General features: G+C 39.4%; 1 protein-coding gene and 1 long non-coding RNA gene across 5 annotated transcripts; one reads left to right on the plus strand and one right to left on the minus strand.

The window, feature by feature from the left end:
• Nucleotides 1-203: 203 nt before the first annotated feature.
• Nucleotides 204-8,951, minus strand: LOC111248896 (sulfotransferase 1C4-like). 4 transcript variants are annotated; one of them, XM_022801990.2, is made up of 7 exons: nt 8,465-8,951; nt 3,470-3,675; nt 3,050-3,192; nt 2,535-2,665; nt 1,288-1,507; nt 670-978; nt 204-419 (listed from the first exon to the last, which is right to left on the minus strand). In XM_022801990.2, exons 1-6 carry the CDS (start codon nt 8,671-8,673, stop codon nt 778-780), a joined length of 1,110 nt encoding a protein of 369 aa, XP_022657725.2. In that variant the 5' UTR covers nt 8,674-8,951; the 3' UTR covers nt 204-419; nt 670-777. The 4 variants fall into 4 exon arrangements, with proteins under 4 accessions (XP_022657725.2, XP_022657717.1, XP_022657734.1 ...); XM_022801982.2 differs by having other exon boundaries at nt 8,586-8,948; XM_022801999.2 differs by lacking the exon at nt 8,465-8,951 and adding an exon at nt 3,942-4,127.
• LOC147758868 (uncharacterized) lies at nt 4,284-7,972 on the plus strand. Its single transcript, XR_015324666.1, has 2 exons — nt 4,284-6,872; nt 7,089-7,972. It is a non-coding gene; the product is annotated as an uncharacterized LOC147758868 (long non-coding RNA).
• Nucleotides 8,952-18,389: the final 9,438 nt, after the last annotated feature.

Here is an 18,389-nt window from a genome sequence, read left to right on the forward strand (position 1 = left end):
ACGCTAGATACGGGACGTGAACTTTCGTCAGTATATTGTTGCGACAGTATCTGTTTGATAGGTGAAAACGTAGATAAGTAAAACTACCTACTGTTGTCTAGAATATAAATAGGGAAAACATTATATAAATACGTCTTTAGCATGCTAACATGTTCATGACTCCCTAGGCTGCCTATAATACGTTGGCTGCAAAAAGGCAATCCTTTGTGATTCATAGGTCTATTTTACCTTTATTAGATTAATAAACAATACACCATAATAAACCGCTATAGATAGATGGTAACTAACCATAATCCTCTATTACAATGACATGGAACGTTATGTATCGTAGACCCAGTCTGAAGTACCTTAATGTGCTGCGAGACATGCGAGCGGTCTTATCCAGGAACGGCTACTGACACGTGTTTTAAATGTTAATTCTGCAGTAAAATAGTAGTATACATATTAGATTTCTGTGTTCATGTTGAATGAACACACAATTTGTCAGATTTCCCTATAGTAATCATTAGCCGATCAGCTAGTTAATTGTGGCGTTCGTTGTTAGCAACACTGGAATGATTAATACTGATGTATATTGAGTATATATATATATATATATATAATTTTTTTTAGCACAGTCGTCTCAATTCATTATAAATCGTATGTCAACTGTAGTCAAGCAATTTTTACCTCATCTTAATGTTGGCAAGCATGCGTGCTTGTACGGTGTTTATATGGTCCAGGGTCTCTTTGTTGCCATTCGCTTGTTATTGCTGGCATCGTCTCACGAGCAGTAAATTAGATATGGGCATACTGAACCCATACTTTGTACATATCCGTGTATCGAAACTGTTCGACGAGTTCATCAAGGCGAACCTTTTGGCCTTCGGTCATCATTTTTTTCCAGTCGCCATTATACGCGTAACGATAGTGTTCCCGGGAAACGTTTTCCGTTTCAATCCCGCACAGCGATTCCAAGTTCGTTAGACTCGCAATCTCCTAGAATCGAAGCATAAAAAAAATTTGATAACGCCATGATGTATGTCCAGTCGCTAGTTTGACGTACAGTATAGCCACTGCAGCAGTAATATTAGAAAAAAAAAAAAAAAAAAAAAACATTAATCATTTTCAAACCGGTTAGGTTTCAAAGCGTTAGGCCTGATGCGTATGAAAGTGCCGTTACTACAAGTGGCCATGGCGACAAGATTACCCAGTCGTAAAGCTTCTCTTTTCATACGAAGGCTATATGGGCAAGAACACTAACACGGATTATCAAAGCTTCTCTAACGACGTGATGCGATTACTAACCAAGACTTGTTCTGGTGTTACGGAAACGCCAATAAAGTCAGCGATTTCGACTATAGCGCGGTTAGGGTTATCCATCATCTGTTCGTAGAAGAGAATCTTAGTTGTAGGCTCATCTCGAGCTTCGTACCAGCTGGCAATGTGGTCAAAATAGTCGCCAAACGGAACCTCACCCCGAAAAAAGCATTCAAAGAAGTCCCCGAAATCGGCTTCATACTTTCCACTGGAATTGTGATTGCATATAGAAAAGTACATCTGCATGTCACTGGACATTTTCTTACCGGATCGACTTACTGATTTCACGAATCGAGCAAATCGAGCTACTGGTTTGCTCGAAGATCATTATCACCAACATCCGATATAACGGTGATCGTAAAAGATTATGACAAATTCGGTTTATTAGAAAGGTTATTGTTCCCATTATAGATTATGAAAGTTTATGAGTGAGTTATGTAAGAACGCTCTTTGGGCATCGTTGTCAAAGCCTCTACAATAAAATGTTTGAGCCATTTTTTTCTATAAAACGTTCCACTATATTGGAATTTGAAAAATTTACTATTTAAAAATTTACCGTTTACTCTGTTAAGCTGTTTCAAGCACGTTCATCATCCTTTCTTTACGACACCACATTTTCATTTGATTTGTAACAAAATTACATCTACGACATTGCTACACTTATACAGGCTAGTCAATGTAACAACGGTCATAAAAAAAATGTTTAACATCGGAGCCTTGCCGCATGAGTCCAATTGATTCCAGACGAACCGGTTAGACGTTCGGGAAGAAGGCTCAGGGTGTCCTCCCGCTATGACGTATAGTATTGCAAATGGCGAGCTACTACAAATGAGCATTCGTGACACTCACTGGCGCTTTGTTTGAAAGAGGTCGCAATGCCTTAGCAAAACCTTTATAAGTCCGTAGTCTGTTTCATATCAACGACATTGAAACAAAGATACATTTACTTTTATTATTATAAATCTATTACGCTAACAGAGAAACATACTGAAACGACATTGACTGTAGCACGGAACCATAATGGTAAAGGTGCCATGACAAAAACATGAGTAAAAATCGGTAGGCGTCTAGCAATGGAGCAACCTTTACAAATGTTTCGCCCGACACTAATATGACAATTGTTTACTCGATTGATTCGATTAATTCAAGGTTGATGTAACTAACTCGAATGGGTAACGCGTCTGTGAAAACCTGTAACGTCAACTTAAGGAACCACTTCGTCTATTAAAACCTACTTGACTTTAAGGTAATAGTAGTACGACACACAGACGTCATATGGGTTCCGGATGATATAGATGCTTTTTTGAACTCCTGCTGGGACGAACGCTCTCGGAAGATGATGGTGGATAAGACGGCCTTCGTTGCGCTATACAATTTTAGAAGATTAAAAATAAAACCAAAGGAAAACATATTACATACAGAGCGAATTATTAGATGTTCATGTCCACTATTTTAAAGGTGTTCGCAGTTTAACTAAAAGCATGTGTATGGGCTAGTTATTCGAGAATAAGATATTTTCTTAACGTAGTGTGTAGCATAAAGCTTCTAAATGGAAACTAAACGTGTCGACCCGAATGGTCTTGGGTTGCATAGGTACATAGCAGCAATTTTCTTTCAAGCCCTTATTACCTTCAGATACGCCACCGATCAACCTGACTGTTTCGTCAATGTGTGGCTGCCCAGTCATATTCCTCGAATTGAACCTTTTGTGAACCTAGTTGGTTTAGGCCGAGAGATCATCGAAGCGTACCTTTGTGAGGTCTTTGTCCACGTAGTCCGGGTCCACCTGCTCAATACAGGGGAAGTACTTTGTGCGCATTTCTTTCAAAGTAGGTAAAACGTTGTCAGTTCCACGAAGTAACGTCCAGATGATGTATTGGACCCAGCTTCCACCTATGGATTGATTAATGCGCAACGTGCCAACCTCATCTCCGCAAAAATTCTTGCACCAATTCTGTTTTTTTTTTTTCTGCTTGGGTTTTTTTTTGCTTCTGTACACCTCTACCCGGTAATCGGATTGCCATGCGATTTCTCGATCTTCAAGAGCCGCTATCGATATAGTATCGATAAGATTTTTAGAATCGCACAAAAAGGTTGCTAGGGTACTCTTGACAACAAAGCGACTATGTATTGAAAGCTCTTAACGATGGAGGGCCAATTAGAAGCTCACCGGCTCGTGGGAATGACCCAACGAAGATATCCTTTTCCAGAGATTTGAACCAGATAACCTTACGTATCTGATCTCGTGTGCAGGTATCTGTCGATACGACTAGGCCTTGCACATTAAACAAGGCCATCCTCTTATGTTCTGCGGGTCGCGACGGTCTGCGCTGAAAACCGTTCATTTTGTCACCAAACATTTCCTGACCTGCATTTCTGAAATTATACAAAGACACACCCTACATAAATATGATATACATCATTGAATATATGTTTTTTTTTAAAACTGATATTGGACTTACGCAATAAGTTGCTAAACGGTTTCGAACAGTAGAAAAGAATGACATTGTCTCATCCATTATGCAATGACTAGAGATTATATTTACTGTACAATTTCAGCATCCATCTGTGATACTATATTAAACAAACGATATGAACAATAAAATTAAAATGTAAGTATCCAAGTCATCGAAAGGACGGACACAGCGCCATCACTGCGGGATTGATGACCTTCGACAGCTACGAACACTGAGAGCTATTTAAGTTACAGCTGATGAACTATGCAGTCCAAAAGTGGAAAATGGCGCCTTGTTTGCCAGTCGCAGCTCATGCTACGTCGCTTCTACCCGCGCGTACATGAGCTGTAGTCTAATGATAACGTTTGCTAGTTTATCGACATCACGAATACAGCCATGAATCGATAAATTCTGCGCGCAGCTGGATAGGGCCATTATATCGCCGCTGATACGATTGGTGTAGCCATTGGCTGTAGCTGTAGTATTAGCCTTTGCTCCGCTGTTAAGCGACCCGCAGATTCAACCTCCTCTCGAATATCTCGATTGTCAGCAATGCCCGCAGGAGGCAAGAAAGGAAAAGCCCTTGCAGACAGGCTGACGCGCGTGTGAATGGCTATAAAGGAATGAGGCACCAGATTGGTAATGGACAGTAGACAACGCGTCTTCTAGAAGCCTTTTGTTCGCTATCGGCTCGATGCCATCTCGTAGAGCTAGCTTCGAGTTGGAGTAGCTATAGTTGTAGGTATAAAGTAATACGGACCTCTGTGGTAACCGTCACCAGAAATTTATGACAGAGAAGGTCTCTCGTTCATAAGTCTCGGTAAGGCCAGGACAAGTTAACCGACTCGATGCTGACAAATAGATAGAAACATACGGCCCGCACTTTATCCTATCTCGTCGCACATGTATAAAATTTTGCAGGAATAGAACAAAGAAGCGTCGTTTGTAAATTTCTGCAGCTACCGCTTTGAGACTCGATGGATCTTATTCTAAACAAAAGAAAGCGGCTAGTCCAGACAGATGTTTCGACGTCCACGGCAAGAGTGACAAACTTTCTCGCCATCTAGTTGAATGTCTTCAACTAACTGATTGATGCATTATCTGCATTTATTATAGTAGAAAGCAACCAGTAAAGAAACTGCGAGCAAGAACTGAATAGAAGGGCCAAAGTGTCTGGTCGCATGTGTTTGAAAGAGTTTAGCACTCAATGGCGTAGCGGTCAGCGTTAATTAGTCTTTCTTTAGTTCAACAAAGGACAGACAGGCAGGCAGGACGGCAGGTAGATTTACTAGTTTGGTAAGAAAAGCGTCTATGGAAAATGCCACGGAAAGCTATTTCGTGGTTTATGTCGCCTTTCAAGTCCTATAGAAATTATGTTCAAACTGATGTTTCCACATATGATGAAAGTATTGCCAATAGATATTTGTTTATTTTTAGCTTGTTGCTATACATCGGCGCAATGTCGTGTGTGCATCGGGCAATATTATGTGATCGTCAGACGATATTAGATTGAAACGAAAGTATATGTTTAAGTTTGAAGTTAAAAATGAACATCGATATACATGCTTTTGTGCGGTTTGCTCGTTAGCACTACGGTTTACAGCTTTGATCAAATAATCCGCACCAAGATAGAAATAAATAGAGCATTATATTAAACAAAGGGTTATCATCTTACAATATATTCGATGCTGTATCAGTATTGAAAAACGAGAGTGGAAAAGTATATAACTATCGACTCTTTGGTATCCAGTCAACGAAAGTGATCGAAGACGGGAATAGGAACCACAAGAGGCCGATACACACAGTGGCGTGAAAAGCTACGTAGTTCGAGTGAAGCAGTTTCGTCTGTATGACCTCACTTAATCTAAACGTTTGAAACCTGCAGCCCGTGACGCCAGCAACACGCCGTCAGTCTCCCACAGCCGATCCGGAGTTGCGTTGCGTTCTGGCATTTAAACGCGACATTTTCAGAAACCTGGCACGCCAAACGTATTTAGGCTGTCATGTTTGAAAGAGTCTCACCATATGCCTAGTAAAGTTTGATTTATTTGTATTTTACACATCAAAAGCTCAGTGTTGAATAAGTTACAGCGTCGATTGGAGACGAGGTACCTATGTTTTGTTTATGACGCCTACTCAGTGAATCACAGCTTGAGAGTTGTTTGGATACGCATTAACACGAAGTTTATGTTTGTACACATTTTTCAACGATATTGTACTTATTGTTTTATCAACCCTTTTCTGTGTTTTATATTCATGTTGAGGTCAAAGATTACGTGACAATAAGCTTTTCACTCTATATCTTCTCGTCTCGGCATTTTCGCAGATAGATAAAAAATAGTTTGCCTGAAAATAGGTAAGAGAACATTTTGGCGTTTACAAATGGTACTGGTTTGCTTTGGTCATCGCTGTTGTCGCTATTATTATGATCTGTTGTTGTTTATGACTTTTGCCGATAAAGCGGTTTATTGGCGCATGTACAATAAAGGATTCAATACGCGTGTCAAATAAAAACTTATTGCTTTAAATTGGTGACTCGACCTTAGAATGGACCCCTCAACGAACGATAACTTCTACTATTTCGACAATTGCATTTAGTCTCATGCTAGTCTTAAGTGTCAGCTTTGTTCGAAATTAGACTTTGTTGGGGTACTATGACCAAGTATTAAGTCAGCACGAGAATATATAGATTTTCGGTATAATTCTGGTTCGATACTGTCTTGTCGAAAGAGGTCTATTTCGCAAGAGATGCTTATGCAGTGTATAAACAATATGCTCATGCATAATGAGAGTTGACTGTGTACGATTCACTGCTACACAATCCTACAACATAATTGAAGGGTCAAAACATTCTTCTTTTAACCAGTACTTTGCACTGATTCTATTTTAAGTGTCGTTTCCCTTGCAGATTCAATAAGGGTGCTGCTTAGAGCCACTGATTAAAGCTGTACGCCCGCAAGTACTCGATATAGTGAGCGATTAGCAAATGCGTGTGCATCGTATAGAGGACACGTTCTCCAAAGGTTTCCGATAAATCTTCATATATTGTCTGTAATCGACGGCGTATGGACCAAAGACTCTAGAACATACATGTTATCGTCTTAGTAGACCCTTTATGTACGTTACATTTATATTCTCAATAAAATAAACTAAGCCCTTCTCTGAAAAAGTAGATTCAACTCGGGTTAGCAGAATTATGAGTCGAATTTAAGCTTGTAACGTCTTCCATATTCAGTAAAATACACTGATTTGTTTATATTTGATTGACCCGTTAAATAGCTCTTATACGGGAAATAAGCAAGAAGATAATTGTGCTGGCTTTAATTTTTTCAGATACAGCGTAATTCCCGATGTACCTGAGTGTGAATCAAGACTAACTGTTTCGAATTTAAGCTGCCACCGAACACGGTGTATGTTGGGCTCAACGCCGAACCTAGACCATCTCACGTACGGTTCCTCCTACTGAACCTCCTCGTAAGGTTTCATAGGATAGTACACTACATTTTATCATTGAAGCTCTGGACGCTACACGCTCATAAGTCGGCCTGATAGGCAACAGTATTATAAGAGTACTTTGGAAAACCAGAAAACAATGATTTTCTTGCGTCATATACTTCGAATGAAACCGTATCTCGAATACGCTTATGGTCGACTGAGATACCGATTTGTATGTTGAACTTCTATTATATATTTCAAGCCAACCGTATACATAGAGCGATTAGAAAAAGGCGACAGATATGACACCAGATAAAATAGCGTTGATGTGGCTATTCAGTGATTGAACAGAAAACAAAAGCTCTACCAGCTATATATATATATATATATATATATATATATATATATATATAAATCTAATAAATAGCAGGGGGTAAATATTGATATTTACCCCCCCCCCCCCGTTATTTATTCCTAGATCTTAATAAACAAAATCTAAATCAGCATATTTTATTATATTCGTTGTATATCATACATCGGCTGATTCTTGTCAATGACTGTTAATTTTGATCAGTTGGCGTAAACATAGGAGGAGAAAGGGTCGCGATAGAACACCTTTAGTCAACAAGGAGACCTTCAAAGCACGCGAACCGTGTCGTCTAGCTCGTTTACGATTACGGTTTAGCCCGTATTTGAACGGATCTTTGCCTACTGACCTTTGCACGCAGTACTTAAATAAAAGAGCTTCCAGGGAGGTAACTTGTAAATGCGACACAAATGAACAGCATGAACAGTTATTCATTAGCAGAATTTACGACCTTTGCATTTGACATCTTTTCACATTTTATGGAATAAGAAAAAGAGACATTTTCACACAGTTTATAAAATGCTTTCCGATTGTGTCATGTAGAAGTTGTGATTTGTAGTGGAATACTCATATATGGCATGTGAACGCTGTTTCTTCGTGGATTTTTTCTTAAGTTAATCCATACTGTCATAGAGTTAGTCCTACAAGACAGATATTGTTTAAATCTGTGAGCGAAAATTTGATGCAATTATCATATATATATATATATATATTATGAGTTCCTTATATAGCACAAAGTAAAATTAGCCTTTCTCTAATGCGCCCCTAAATAAGTGTTTGCCAGGACAGAAAAGATGAGGGTATACATATATATATTTATCTTTGGAATATGGTATTTATATATATCATATTATATATATACACATATAAAATATGATATTTCTAAGTATGTAATAAGTTATTTAACTTAGCAACATAGTCGACTTTTTTACTCGTACGTCCAGAAGTCGTAGTACGGGACACAACACACCAAAGGAGCTCACGAATACACACTTTGTTGCTGTCTGGTTTAATAAGCTTGAAGGTACCTTTTAGAAGTTTCCATTTCAGCTCTTCTTCAAATCGAATCGAGTAATCCAGAGATGTGGCAAATAATATTGGCGTTGCCAAAATCATCAGTATACGTATGCACAAACTGATTACCCTTGTGGATTAGCTGCTTGTCTCTTTTAAAGCAACGCCTAATTGGATCGATGAAACAAAGTTAATTATTAGTTGGCTTTAACTTCGTATGATTCAGTGCCAGTTTATATGTGATGCCTGTTGAATTGATGTCATCTCGAGTGGCATAGTGACCCTCTCGGACCATGTTCGCATGCAGAGCGCGCTGGAAGTGAGGCGGTCGTGCCACTCGCCCGTGTGAAGACAGATTACGTTAACTTTTCAACATCGACCAACGACTGGCGGAGGGTGAACGTGATCACGAACCGGTCGTGGAGAGAATCGCACGAGCGTAGCGGAAACGATATTAACGACTGCCTTTACTTGCACAATGCCCATGAAAAATGAAGAGAAATAGATTGAATGATCTTAGCTAATGGCTTTGCAGGACAAGCTAGGTAGTAAAGAACGGGTTGCCTCATAACAAAGGGATTTCTTCGACAGCTGTTGGCCCGGCAGCGGTGGCCTCGCGTCTGAGCGGAACACGCAACATGTTAAATTTTATTAATAATCATGATAAGAGTAAAGAGCATAACGATAAAAGTACTAATGGCACACAATGTCGTTTACTACACTATTTCAGCAAGCAGAAATTACTAAATGGCAAACATCAAAAAAAAAAAAAAGCCAACATCATTGTAAACATGTGACCGGCCTATACGATATAATATAAAGCAAAATACATACGATGATGTACAGGCGCATAGTGTAGAGGTAGGGTGGTATGTCAGACTTGGAAAATGCCTCCCGAATCGCCATCCTCCCCGGAGAAAATCTAATTCAATTTATCGAAACGTAGCCCTCTCGATGCTTGCACACAATACGACATACGTATTTGAATATTATGGTTTTGGTCGTCAATAGAATACGGGTGCCCCAATCTATCCTATTGTATACAAGCAGATAACGCCACAAAAGACCTGCGCAGATCTCCTCATATAAAAGATTCCCAAAAACCTTTACCATGTTTCCTGAAAACAGTCTAGGTAAAAAAGTGATCTGATATCAGATCAAATTTCCCTGCGGTGGTTATATCTCTTCGCTGCTGTCCTCTTCCACTTGGCCACGCACCAGATTTTTCTTAAGAAGCAAAAGGACTGCTCACGTGACGTCACTGTTGACCAGCGACGCCTTACAGAATGGCGCCGCTTGGCTGTTTGATGATACTGATTACAACGTTTTCTGCCTCAAAGCAACTTGACGACAACGTGAATCGGCCGACGCCGATATCGCAGGCTTTACGCCTACATACGTAAGGGAGCAGTTTAATCATTGCCGTCGTCCAGGCCAGGGGAAAGCGAAGAAACTGACGCGCGCGCCGTTTGGGCAAAATTAGAAGTCGGTAAAATGAGAAGATAATTGAAAAGTAAACCAGCGTACCTTTGATACCGCCGTATAAATAGATGTGTCCAGCGCCCAGACTATTAACAATAACTGAAGGTAAACAACAGCAAATTACGTCCTGCTCTCCTCACCATTATGCAAGGTATACACTCAGCTACGCTTACAGTAGCGTATCTACACGAAACGGACTATTAATAAAAATCAAATCAAAATCAACGCGCGCTATCATTTGCTTTAAAATTTTCCATATGCGAGTCTTACTTATAGCGTTACGACGGTTTTCCGTACCTCAAAATAAGCAGCGATACGTACCAACTTTATCCATACCACTTTGTGTTACAGCATATAAATGATATGCAATACACGTTTATTGCTGATCTATTTGTAGACGGCCTCCTTGAACAGGCCAAACCAATTGTTAGCTGCTGGGCTAAATAAATTCGACTTTGGCAATCGATGGGTGCGTATCAGAATCGGCCACAACAACACAAATATGACAAACTACCGCAGCTTCAAACTTTCCGATCGTCAAATCACAATCGTTTTACCTTCAACATCTAAAGGAGAGCTATAGTTAAGATACAAAATATCGTTCTATCCTTTAATAGGTTATTATTTTGCAGCGGTCGTACTCACATTAGTAAACTCAGAAGTACTTCTCAGGCAAAAACATTAGAGAGTCAATGAGCCGTCTAAAGAATAAAATACCGAGAGCGTTATAAAAATTTATATAATTGAAAAAATCATTTGAAAGTGTTATATATTGAAACAATTCAAAATAATACGAGTGGTCCTTTTTTTGAATAAGGAAAGCTTGAAGAAAGCCAGGAATTGCTAAATCCAAACTGCTGATACGATATTTCTTCGAATCTTTGACGCAGGCCTTCGTTTAAGACATACGCCCAAGTTAAATACTAAATACAGAAACTCAAAAATGTTTATGGCTAAGATCGAATAACTACGGTTTTAATCACGGTTAATTAACAATATGACAGGTGTCTTAGATTTACTAGAAATCCAGTTATTCATCTATACGTACTGTATGAAGGTAGGCATGTCGACTTGTATCTATGGCAGGTCGGCTTTTCCATTTCGACTGCTCCCCAGCGTGTTTTTGCGTCACCCCACAGTTATAGCTAGTTGATACCTAAACGATTTAATCTCATCTGGCGCGTTGATGAAGCTTCGGGACAGCAAAAATATCGAAGAAGTACTGCCGGGTCGTCGGGTACTTGTCCATCTCTAATCATTTTAATTTGTCGGCAAGTATTAGTCAGAGCGATCTCGGAAAGCGTTTCCTAACGGCACGGTTATCGACGACGGTAACATGTCCGCCGAGAGCGAGCAGACCCAGTGACTCTTCTTTTGCTTGTCGACATCGTGTGCATATTATAAAATATTGTCTTGATTTATTTTTAGCCGCGTTAGCCAATCAAGTGACCGATACGTTAATGGTGGCAAAGATGAGGAGCTTACGCAGGAAATGCATTAAGCAATGACTAGTTCTGGTGGGAATTAACGACGCTGTAAAAGAACAAACTTCCTACCCATTTTACCGATGTTTATAACGGTGAACGCTGCATGGGGCATCAATGAACGCTTCGTTGCTTAAAGTGAACGAAGCTCCTTGAAAAGAGTTACCCTTTTTCATTTCAGGAAGCAGTATGGCTTTGAAGGAATATACTGATATGACATACATAGTTATGATGGGTGAACATATATTTAGCCAAAATTAGCTCACTATTCAGGACGTCCACGGCGGTTCGAGCTATTAGAATGAACCCTGATACGGCACAATCTAAAGTAAAAAATTGACCTTTTGAAACTGAGGGAGCTAGATACAATCAATTATTCAAAAGTGGAAAGTATAAAATGAAGACCAATGTTATATTGTGCTGTAAGCTGTCACCCCTTCGTATTGCTTTTTCCTGAGACTCTGCGAGACAATGCTATGTAAATCGAGTTCGACATTTGGCCTTGGCGTTAAGCGTCGAGCTGTATACGCTCAGCTTCGAACCTAGACCGTTTTGCGTCACCTTGATTACGACCGTCAAGCGTCTTTAACCCCGGCCAAACGATTTAGTCCCAGTTTTGATAATTTTACCTTTGGCAACGAGTTTCAAAGGGCAGCAAAATTACACCACTTTGAGTTCTGCTAATTTGACGAAGCGGAAGGCTCATCTTTTACGTTTTGATGACAAAAGCTGAAAATATTCAGCTTGGTGTCCACAGGCGCTAACAAAACACAGCTGAAGCTTTGCTTGACAGCGGTTCCATATAGCTTGCGTGAGTCAGTCATGTGATAAAAAAAAAACTAATCAAGAACATATGTCAGAAATTAATTGTTAGTCGGATTTAACGAGGTTTAGATACAATGGATAACCATTTGTGCTCTATCATGGGCCAGTTGTCCGAAGAAGTATAAATGCTTAATCTTTTATAGTAAAGGGTACCTGCTCTCGAGTGAGTGACTCAGATAAGTTCTGGACGTAGATTGTGAGACTGAAAGGTAACACAGAACGTCTTTCTTTGACGGGAAAACCGGAAAATATTATGGAGGTGATTTTTTAAACAGCTTTCGCTGAAGTCTTTTTTCCTTGGACGGCTATCAGTCTAACCAGTTAACTCAAACAACGCTTGCTCTTCGAACCCGAAGTTCTCGTCACCCTGAAAAACTGCCTCATCACACTGCTATATTCGATGGGAACCGCCGACAAGATAAAAGCACCAAAGCTTGTTTCATCTAAACTTGTAATCTCATATACCTATCTTCAATTTAGACTTTTCTTCTTCATTCTTTTCTTAAAGTCAAGCGCGCACATGTGTCACAGCGCAAAACGCGAGCTTGAACATGCGTGTCGATTTCTAATTTCGAGTAATAAGTAACTTGAATAGCATAACCAGCAAAAAAAGTAAAGATTTTCTAATTTAAAAAAAATAAGAGAATCAGTAAAAAAAAATGTCTCTAGCTCACTAAAAGATTAATGAAAAGCTGAGTTCTTAGATTAAACACGAACATTTTACAACCCAGATTGGACGTGTTCTAAGCAGCTAATCTGATGCCATGATACACCTTTACGATAAACTAGAGCAAAAACGAACCGTCGTATGAACGAGGTTGTTATACAGAGACAAGCAAGACTTAAGCAATATGAAAACTAATATTGTTTTGTTTCTACAACCGCATTAAAAGTATGTTTCAACTAGAGTTGACTTGCAGGAGATCCACAAGTTAATTTCGCGCTAGCTATCAGCATTCAATAAAATACTAAAGACGTATTTTGAGCAAATGACAAAAAATGTTATCGTAAGACTTTGCGTGCATCAATACCTACCTCTACAGCGCACACCAGATTAACAAATAGCAGAAACAAATATTGTCGGCTTGCTACTAAAAGTCTGGTTATCGCCTAGCATCGTGGCATTTTGAACTTACGGCGAATGGCAGCCGGACCCAATAATAGTCCTTAAGCTACGCCACTACTAGCGATGAGGTTGAACCAGTTGCCGAGGTTCCGTGGCGTGACTCTCTCTATCGGTACGTAGACGAGGAGTCGTACGGAGGATAACAGCAACTGAGTAGCGGTTTTTGCATCTGAGCGATACGCAGCCGCAGAAAAACTAGGCTGACATCGTACGTACAACCTAGGGTCTGGAACTAGTTAAATTTTTCAGTGATGAGAAACCTTAGCCAGCGAACAATGAGTTCATCTATAAGATTTTGTTCCCGTTTTGCGCGCTCCAGTCATTGAACAGTTTGTAGGTCAATAGTAATTTATTAAGTAGTAACAGAATCAATTTCGGTCCCCAATCGTACGCAAGAAAAATCGATTGAATGGCAGTTCGCAAAGGAGGACTTACTTTTCATATGAAAAAAAGCTCCCAGCGTTTCACCATGCCAACGATCTTCTATGTTCGATGTTATAGCTTAGCATTGCTTACTTTTACTGTATTTAACACTTTTTAGGGTATCGGACTTCAGGCAAACTGTTTTAGCGATCAAATCACGCGTTCGTTGAATCATCAATGTCAGTTATTAGGCTCATACAATAGCGCGGCAAGATACTACCATAATTTTACAATGCCCATGGCCAATGTGGCTAAAAGTAAATTAAAGTGACCATCCGATCTAAATCCGTACGTAATATACGTACGTAAATTCTGATTTCGTGCGATAAAAATGCTAACTTTTCAATAGAAACATTACGTTTACTTTCTCGGGTTACATATTCTCATACTAAAGACTTGTCTAATCAGTTATGCATATTGCCGAGAATAAAATGGGCATGCTTGCTAAAGATGATTTTTTTCTGAAATCAGACGGCAATGATTAGTAATACTGATAAATCTCTATTATATATATTAGCCTCCATTTTGAATCTGTTAAGTTAACATAAAGAAAAAGTATGTAGAAATAAAAGTAAACGCGAGTGAAGTTTGTCAGCCCTTAAAATCTTCGTCCAGACCTGTATATAGGTATGCATGTATATCACCGGAGTATTCGACCACATTTCAGGCAAATTCGCTTAAATGATTACAGAATTATAATTTTTAAAGCAACTAGTGCTCACTAAAACATGTTAAAAGATATAACCAATAAGAATTGGTTATATCTTTTAACATGGGGGAAGACACAGGACAAAATAAAAAATTATTTGCCTTGTGTCAAATAAGTTTAGACTTTCACCACGGTGTTTATTTCAATGCTTACTTAGCCTGTAACTTTGATGCCCCGCTGGATGATACATACGGAGAGATCATTTGTTTGTATTTCTCTAGCGAGCACCATGCACTGGCATGGAAATGAGGCGAAAGCTCGGCCGAAGTTACCATTGCGAGCGTATGACAAAAATCATCTATAGCACCAAATGCAAAGTGGCAATTTTCGACACTACGGTTAGTTACGCGAAGATATTCAGGTCAACTGAGACCAGAAAATTAGGAAAATATTTTCACTGCTAGAAAAGCATGAGAGGATATTAGTGGTCACGGAAAAGCCGAAGTGTAATTTCGTTTCGTGTTTCTCTACGTATTGCTGAATTGTTAGTAGTAAGCTCCGTGCGTGACGCACGAACATGCCTTAAAGTATCCTTGCTAAGACGACCTATCAAAGCCCGCTGGCTTGCGTCGACCTCTTACTCGAGAGAACAGGTTTAGGTTCGTTATTCTAGAAAGAGAAGCAAGCAAATACTATCGAGGCGGCTCTAGGCGACCGGAGCCAAATATTTGATACAAGCCATGATGGTTCATTCAACAACAATGTCTCTCAGAATAGCTATTTTCTTGTTCGTCAGATTTCTCTTTAGCTTAAACCTGTAGAAGGCTTGCCACCTTATTGAAAATAGACGCCATAAGTTCAGTTTACTCTTGCTATAGGAATCCAGTATAGACTACCCAAAGGTTTGCAAAATTGCAAATTCTGCTGTTGAGTTGTATAGCTTCTTAGCAAAGAAATGAAATGCAAAATCAAGAAGTAGCCACTCTCGATAAATTTTCACAACAAGACATCGGTTCGTATCATACCATGCCGTGGAAGCACGTCACGCTACGTGAATATTGGAAACGGTTCAGTAATCGGCAAACATGTACTTACGGCACAATTTAAAGGCAATAGGTTTCGACATGGACATTACAGGGGGTCCGTTGTTTCTTCTCATTTTTCAACGAACTCGCGTTGGAATATCAAAATCACGCAGACGCATATATTACGTTGGCCATTTTGCTAGGCACAGGCAATTGTTCTATTCGTTAAAGCAGCAACTTCGTTTATGATGAGTGGCTCTGTGACAATTATTTAGCGTTTCTAATAGAACTTTTTTCATTGCGAATTGAGCCCAACACTATGAGCTGAATGCACCGCTTTGATCCATATGTACTTTTACGTATGTGTTACATTTTCAGCTGCCCTGTACTAAAACAGTTCCGGCCAACAAGGAATTTTCAGTAGTTTCAACTATTCTTCTCCAGCAAGGTTACATAAATAATATGGACTACACAATCTGCATTCGTAGAGACGCCGGTTACTGCAGCACACTACGGATGATCGCGGCCTTTATAAACAACACCGCAATATTTGACCCTATGTCGTATCAGAATAGTTACTTGAACTTGTTCACCTATTTACTATGTCCGTGGTGTTTAGACGTATCCTTCCAATGAGTCAGGGTGGGAAACATTAAAAGAAGACTTACTATAGACACCACTAAATAAACTATAGTATAGAAGCTAAGCACCTTCAACACGGTACGAGACCCTTAAATAAGTAATGCACTTGTTTCAAATTGTGTTTTGTCAGGTGTTCTTCGTGGACGATTTGTCACTGTTCGGGATTCACAATGTCAATGCTGACGGAACACCGACAACTCTTGAAACCGAAGTAGGCTTGGGTATCATTGAATGTCCCCAAGACTGTCTTTTCGTCGGTAATGTAGGGTATATTGCTGTCATAAATCTGAACCTACTTGCAAAAACGACAGTGAACAAAAACATTTTTGTCCTACCGGTTTTTTTTTTAGCATGCTGGGTCTCTTAATGGGTACGTGCAGCTTAAATCAAATTTTATTTTACGTGCAAGATGAATTGTGTCATAATTATGACAAGCCGGCCCAAGTACATAAATCCTTAATGCATCGTAAACTTTATGAAAAATAGAAATTATGAAACACGGTAAACAACGTTGCATGGTGCATCTGTTCCTATGCGAATGACTGTACACTTATAGAGAAAAGTGGACGAGCTATTTAGCTCTTTGATGGATAAGATACGTGTGGGAAGAAGGAGCTCAGAACTTCGACAGAAATCTTAGACATCGTCGTTTTGTCGTTGAATCGTGTGAGAGTATACTCGGCCAGCAGTTCAAAGTAAAGGTAGTTCACTTGCTCTAGAATTATAATTGTCCTAGGATCGAGCGCTTTGGGAATCTGATAGAAATCCACTCTGTGGACCATGAAACGCATCCCGCTTGGTAAACAGTGGCGGAAAACAAAGCAAAAAATCGAAAGGAAACGTGAATAGGACATAAGTAAAACCAGGTTTAGCAATAATAGTTAGATTCGTAGGACTACCATACTAGTCACCTGCGCACAGTTCAGATCCCCATGCTTTAGCCTAGTAGAGAGGTATTTGACTTGCCGTATGGAGCACGGTTTTTCTTAGGTGGAAAATACGGAATAAAACTGTTGTAATAATTCATCTGTTAAATTATTTGCCTAAGAAAAGCAACCAGCCATCAAGCGCTGACTACACAGCGGCAAAGTGTTCCGTGCTAGTCAGCACAGAAAGCTCTTATACCTAGTATCCATAAATAAAGCGGAGCCTAAGCAGAAGTCGGACTGTGCTCCGTTTTGTATTTCACTGCTATTTTAGGTAGTGCAGAACACGATTAAATCCTAGCATCAGTCCTCAGGTGAATTCTCCGCTTGTAGGTGAGCTATCTCGAATACGGCAGGCATGAAAACCAGAAGCTCTTACAAATCTTATTCTAACAGCTATCCATAGAAACGGCAGCATTCATTTAGGTACTGTGCAAGAGTTTACAATATGCCTCTTTTTTAAACCGAAGAAATGTAAATATTTTCAGATTTAAAAATATATTGGAAAGCCTTTATTGCTTTTTTTTTACTATGCTAGAAAACTATTACTTCTTTTGTGATTCTACTAGCATATGCTAACGCTCTTATGCGGAAAACTGACATTGTCGTCGTTTTCTTTGGCTGCCTACGAGTTACAGGGATATCGTAAGGCCCTGTTAGCGTATGCTTCTTGTTCTGTCCAATACAGAATGCTCGCAGTTCCCAAATTAGTTACCGGCAGAATCGATGCTAACCATTTGCTTCCCAAACGTACACTCCATTCATTCAAGTGTTGTGCGTTATAGTAGGCTTTTGCATTTCAAGATCAGTACAGATTCACGGATTTTTTGTTCCTCCTCATTTTGTACTAGACATTCAGCGCGCCAAAATGTCTGGCCTTCAACGCTTGATTTGTATTCGCCGTTAATAATTGCTCGATTGCAGCCCCACTTGTGTGAAACCTACTTTATTAATTTCTATAACTTTCCTTTCTCTCTAATATTCAAACTATTGTTTATTGAATTAAAAATGAGTGCATGTATTCAAACATTCTCCACACTTCACTGAACTGATTTCGCAAGTTATTTGACCTAATACTAACAAAACAATTTTCGTTGAATGCATCTATACGTTGCTGCATTAAGACTCGTAGAGGCTGAACGTCTGCAAAAGTTCTTTTGAGAAAAAGCTTATTTAACCACATTTAAAAAACCCTTTTTAGCCGGATGTCATTAAAAAGAAAGACAACGCAACAGC

Source organism: Varroa destructor, unplaced genomic scaffold, assembly GCF_002443255.2.
Source record: "Varroa destructor unplaced genomic scaffold, Vdes_3.0 BEIS01000001.1, whole genome shotgun sequence".
Lineage (NCBI taxonomy): Eukaryota > Metazoa > Arthropoda > Arachnida > Mesostigmata > Varroidae > Varroa > Varroa destructor.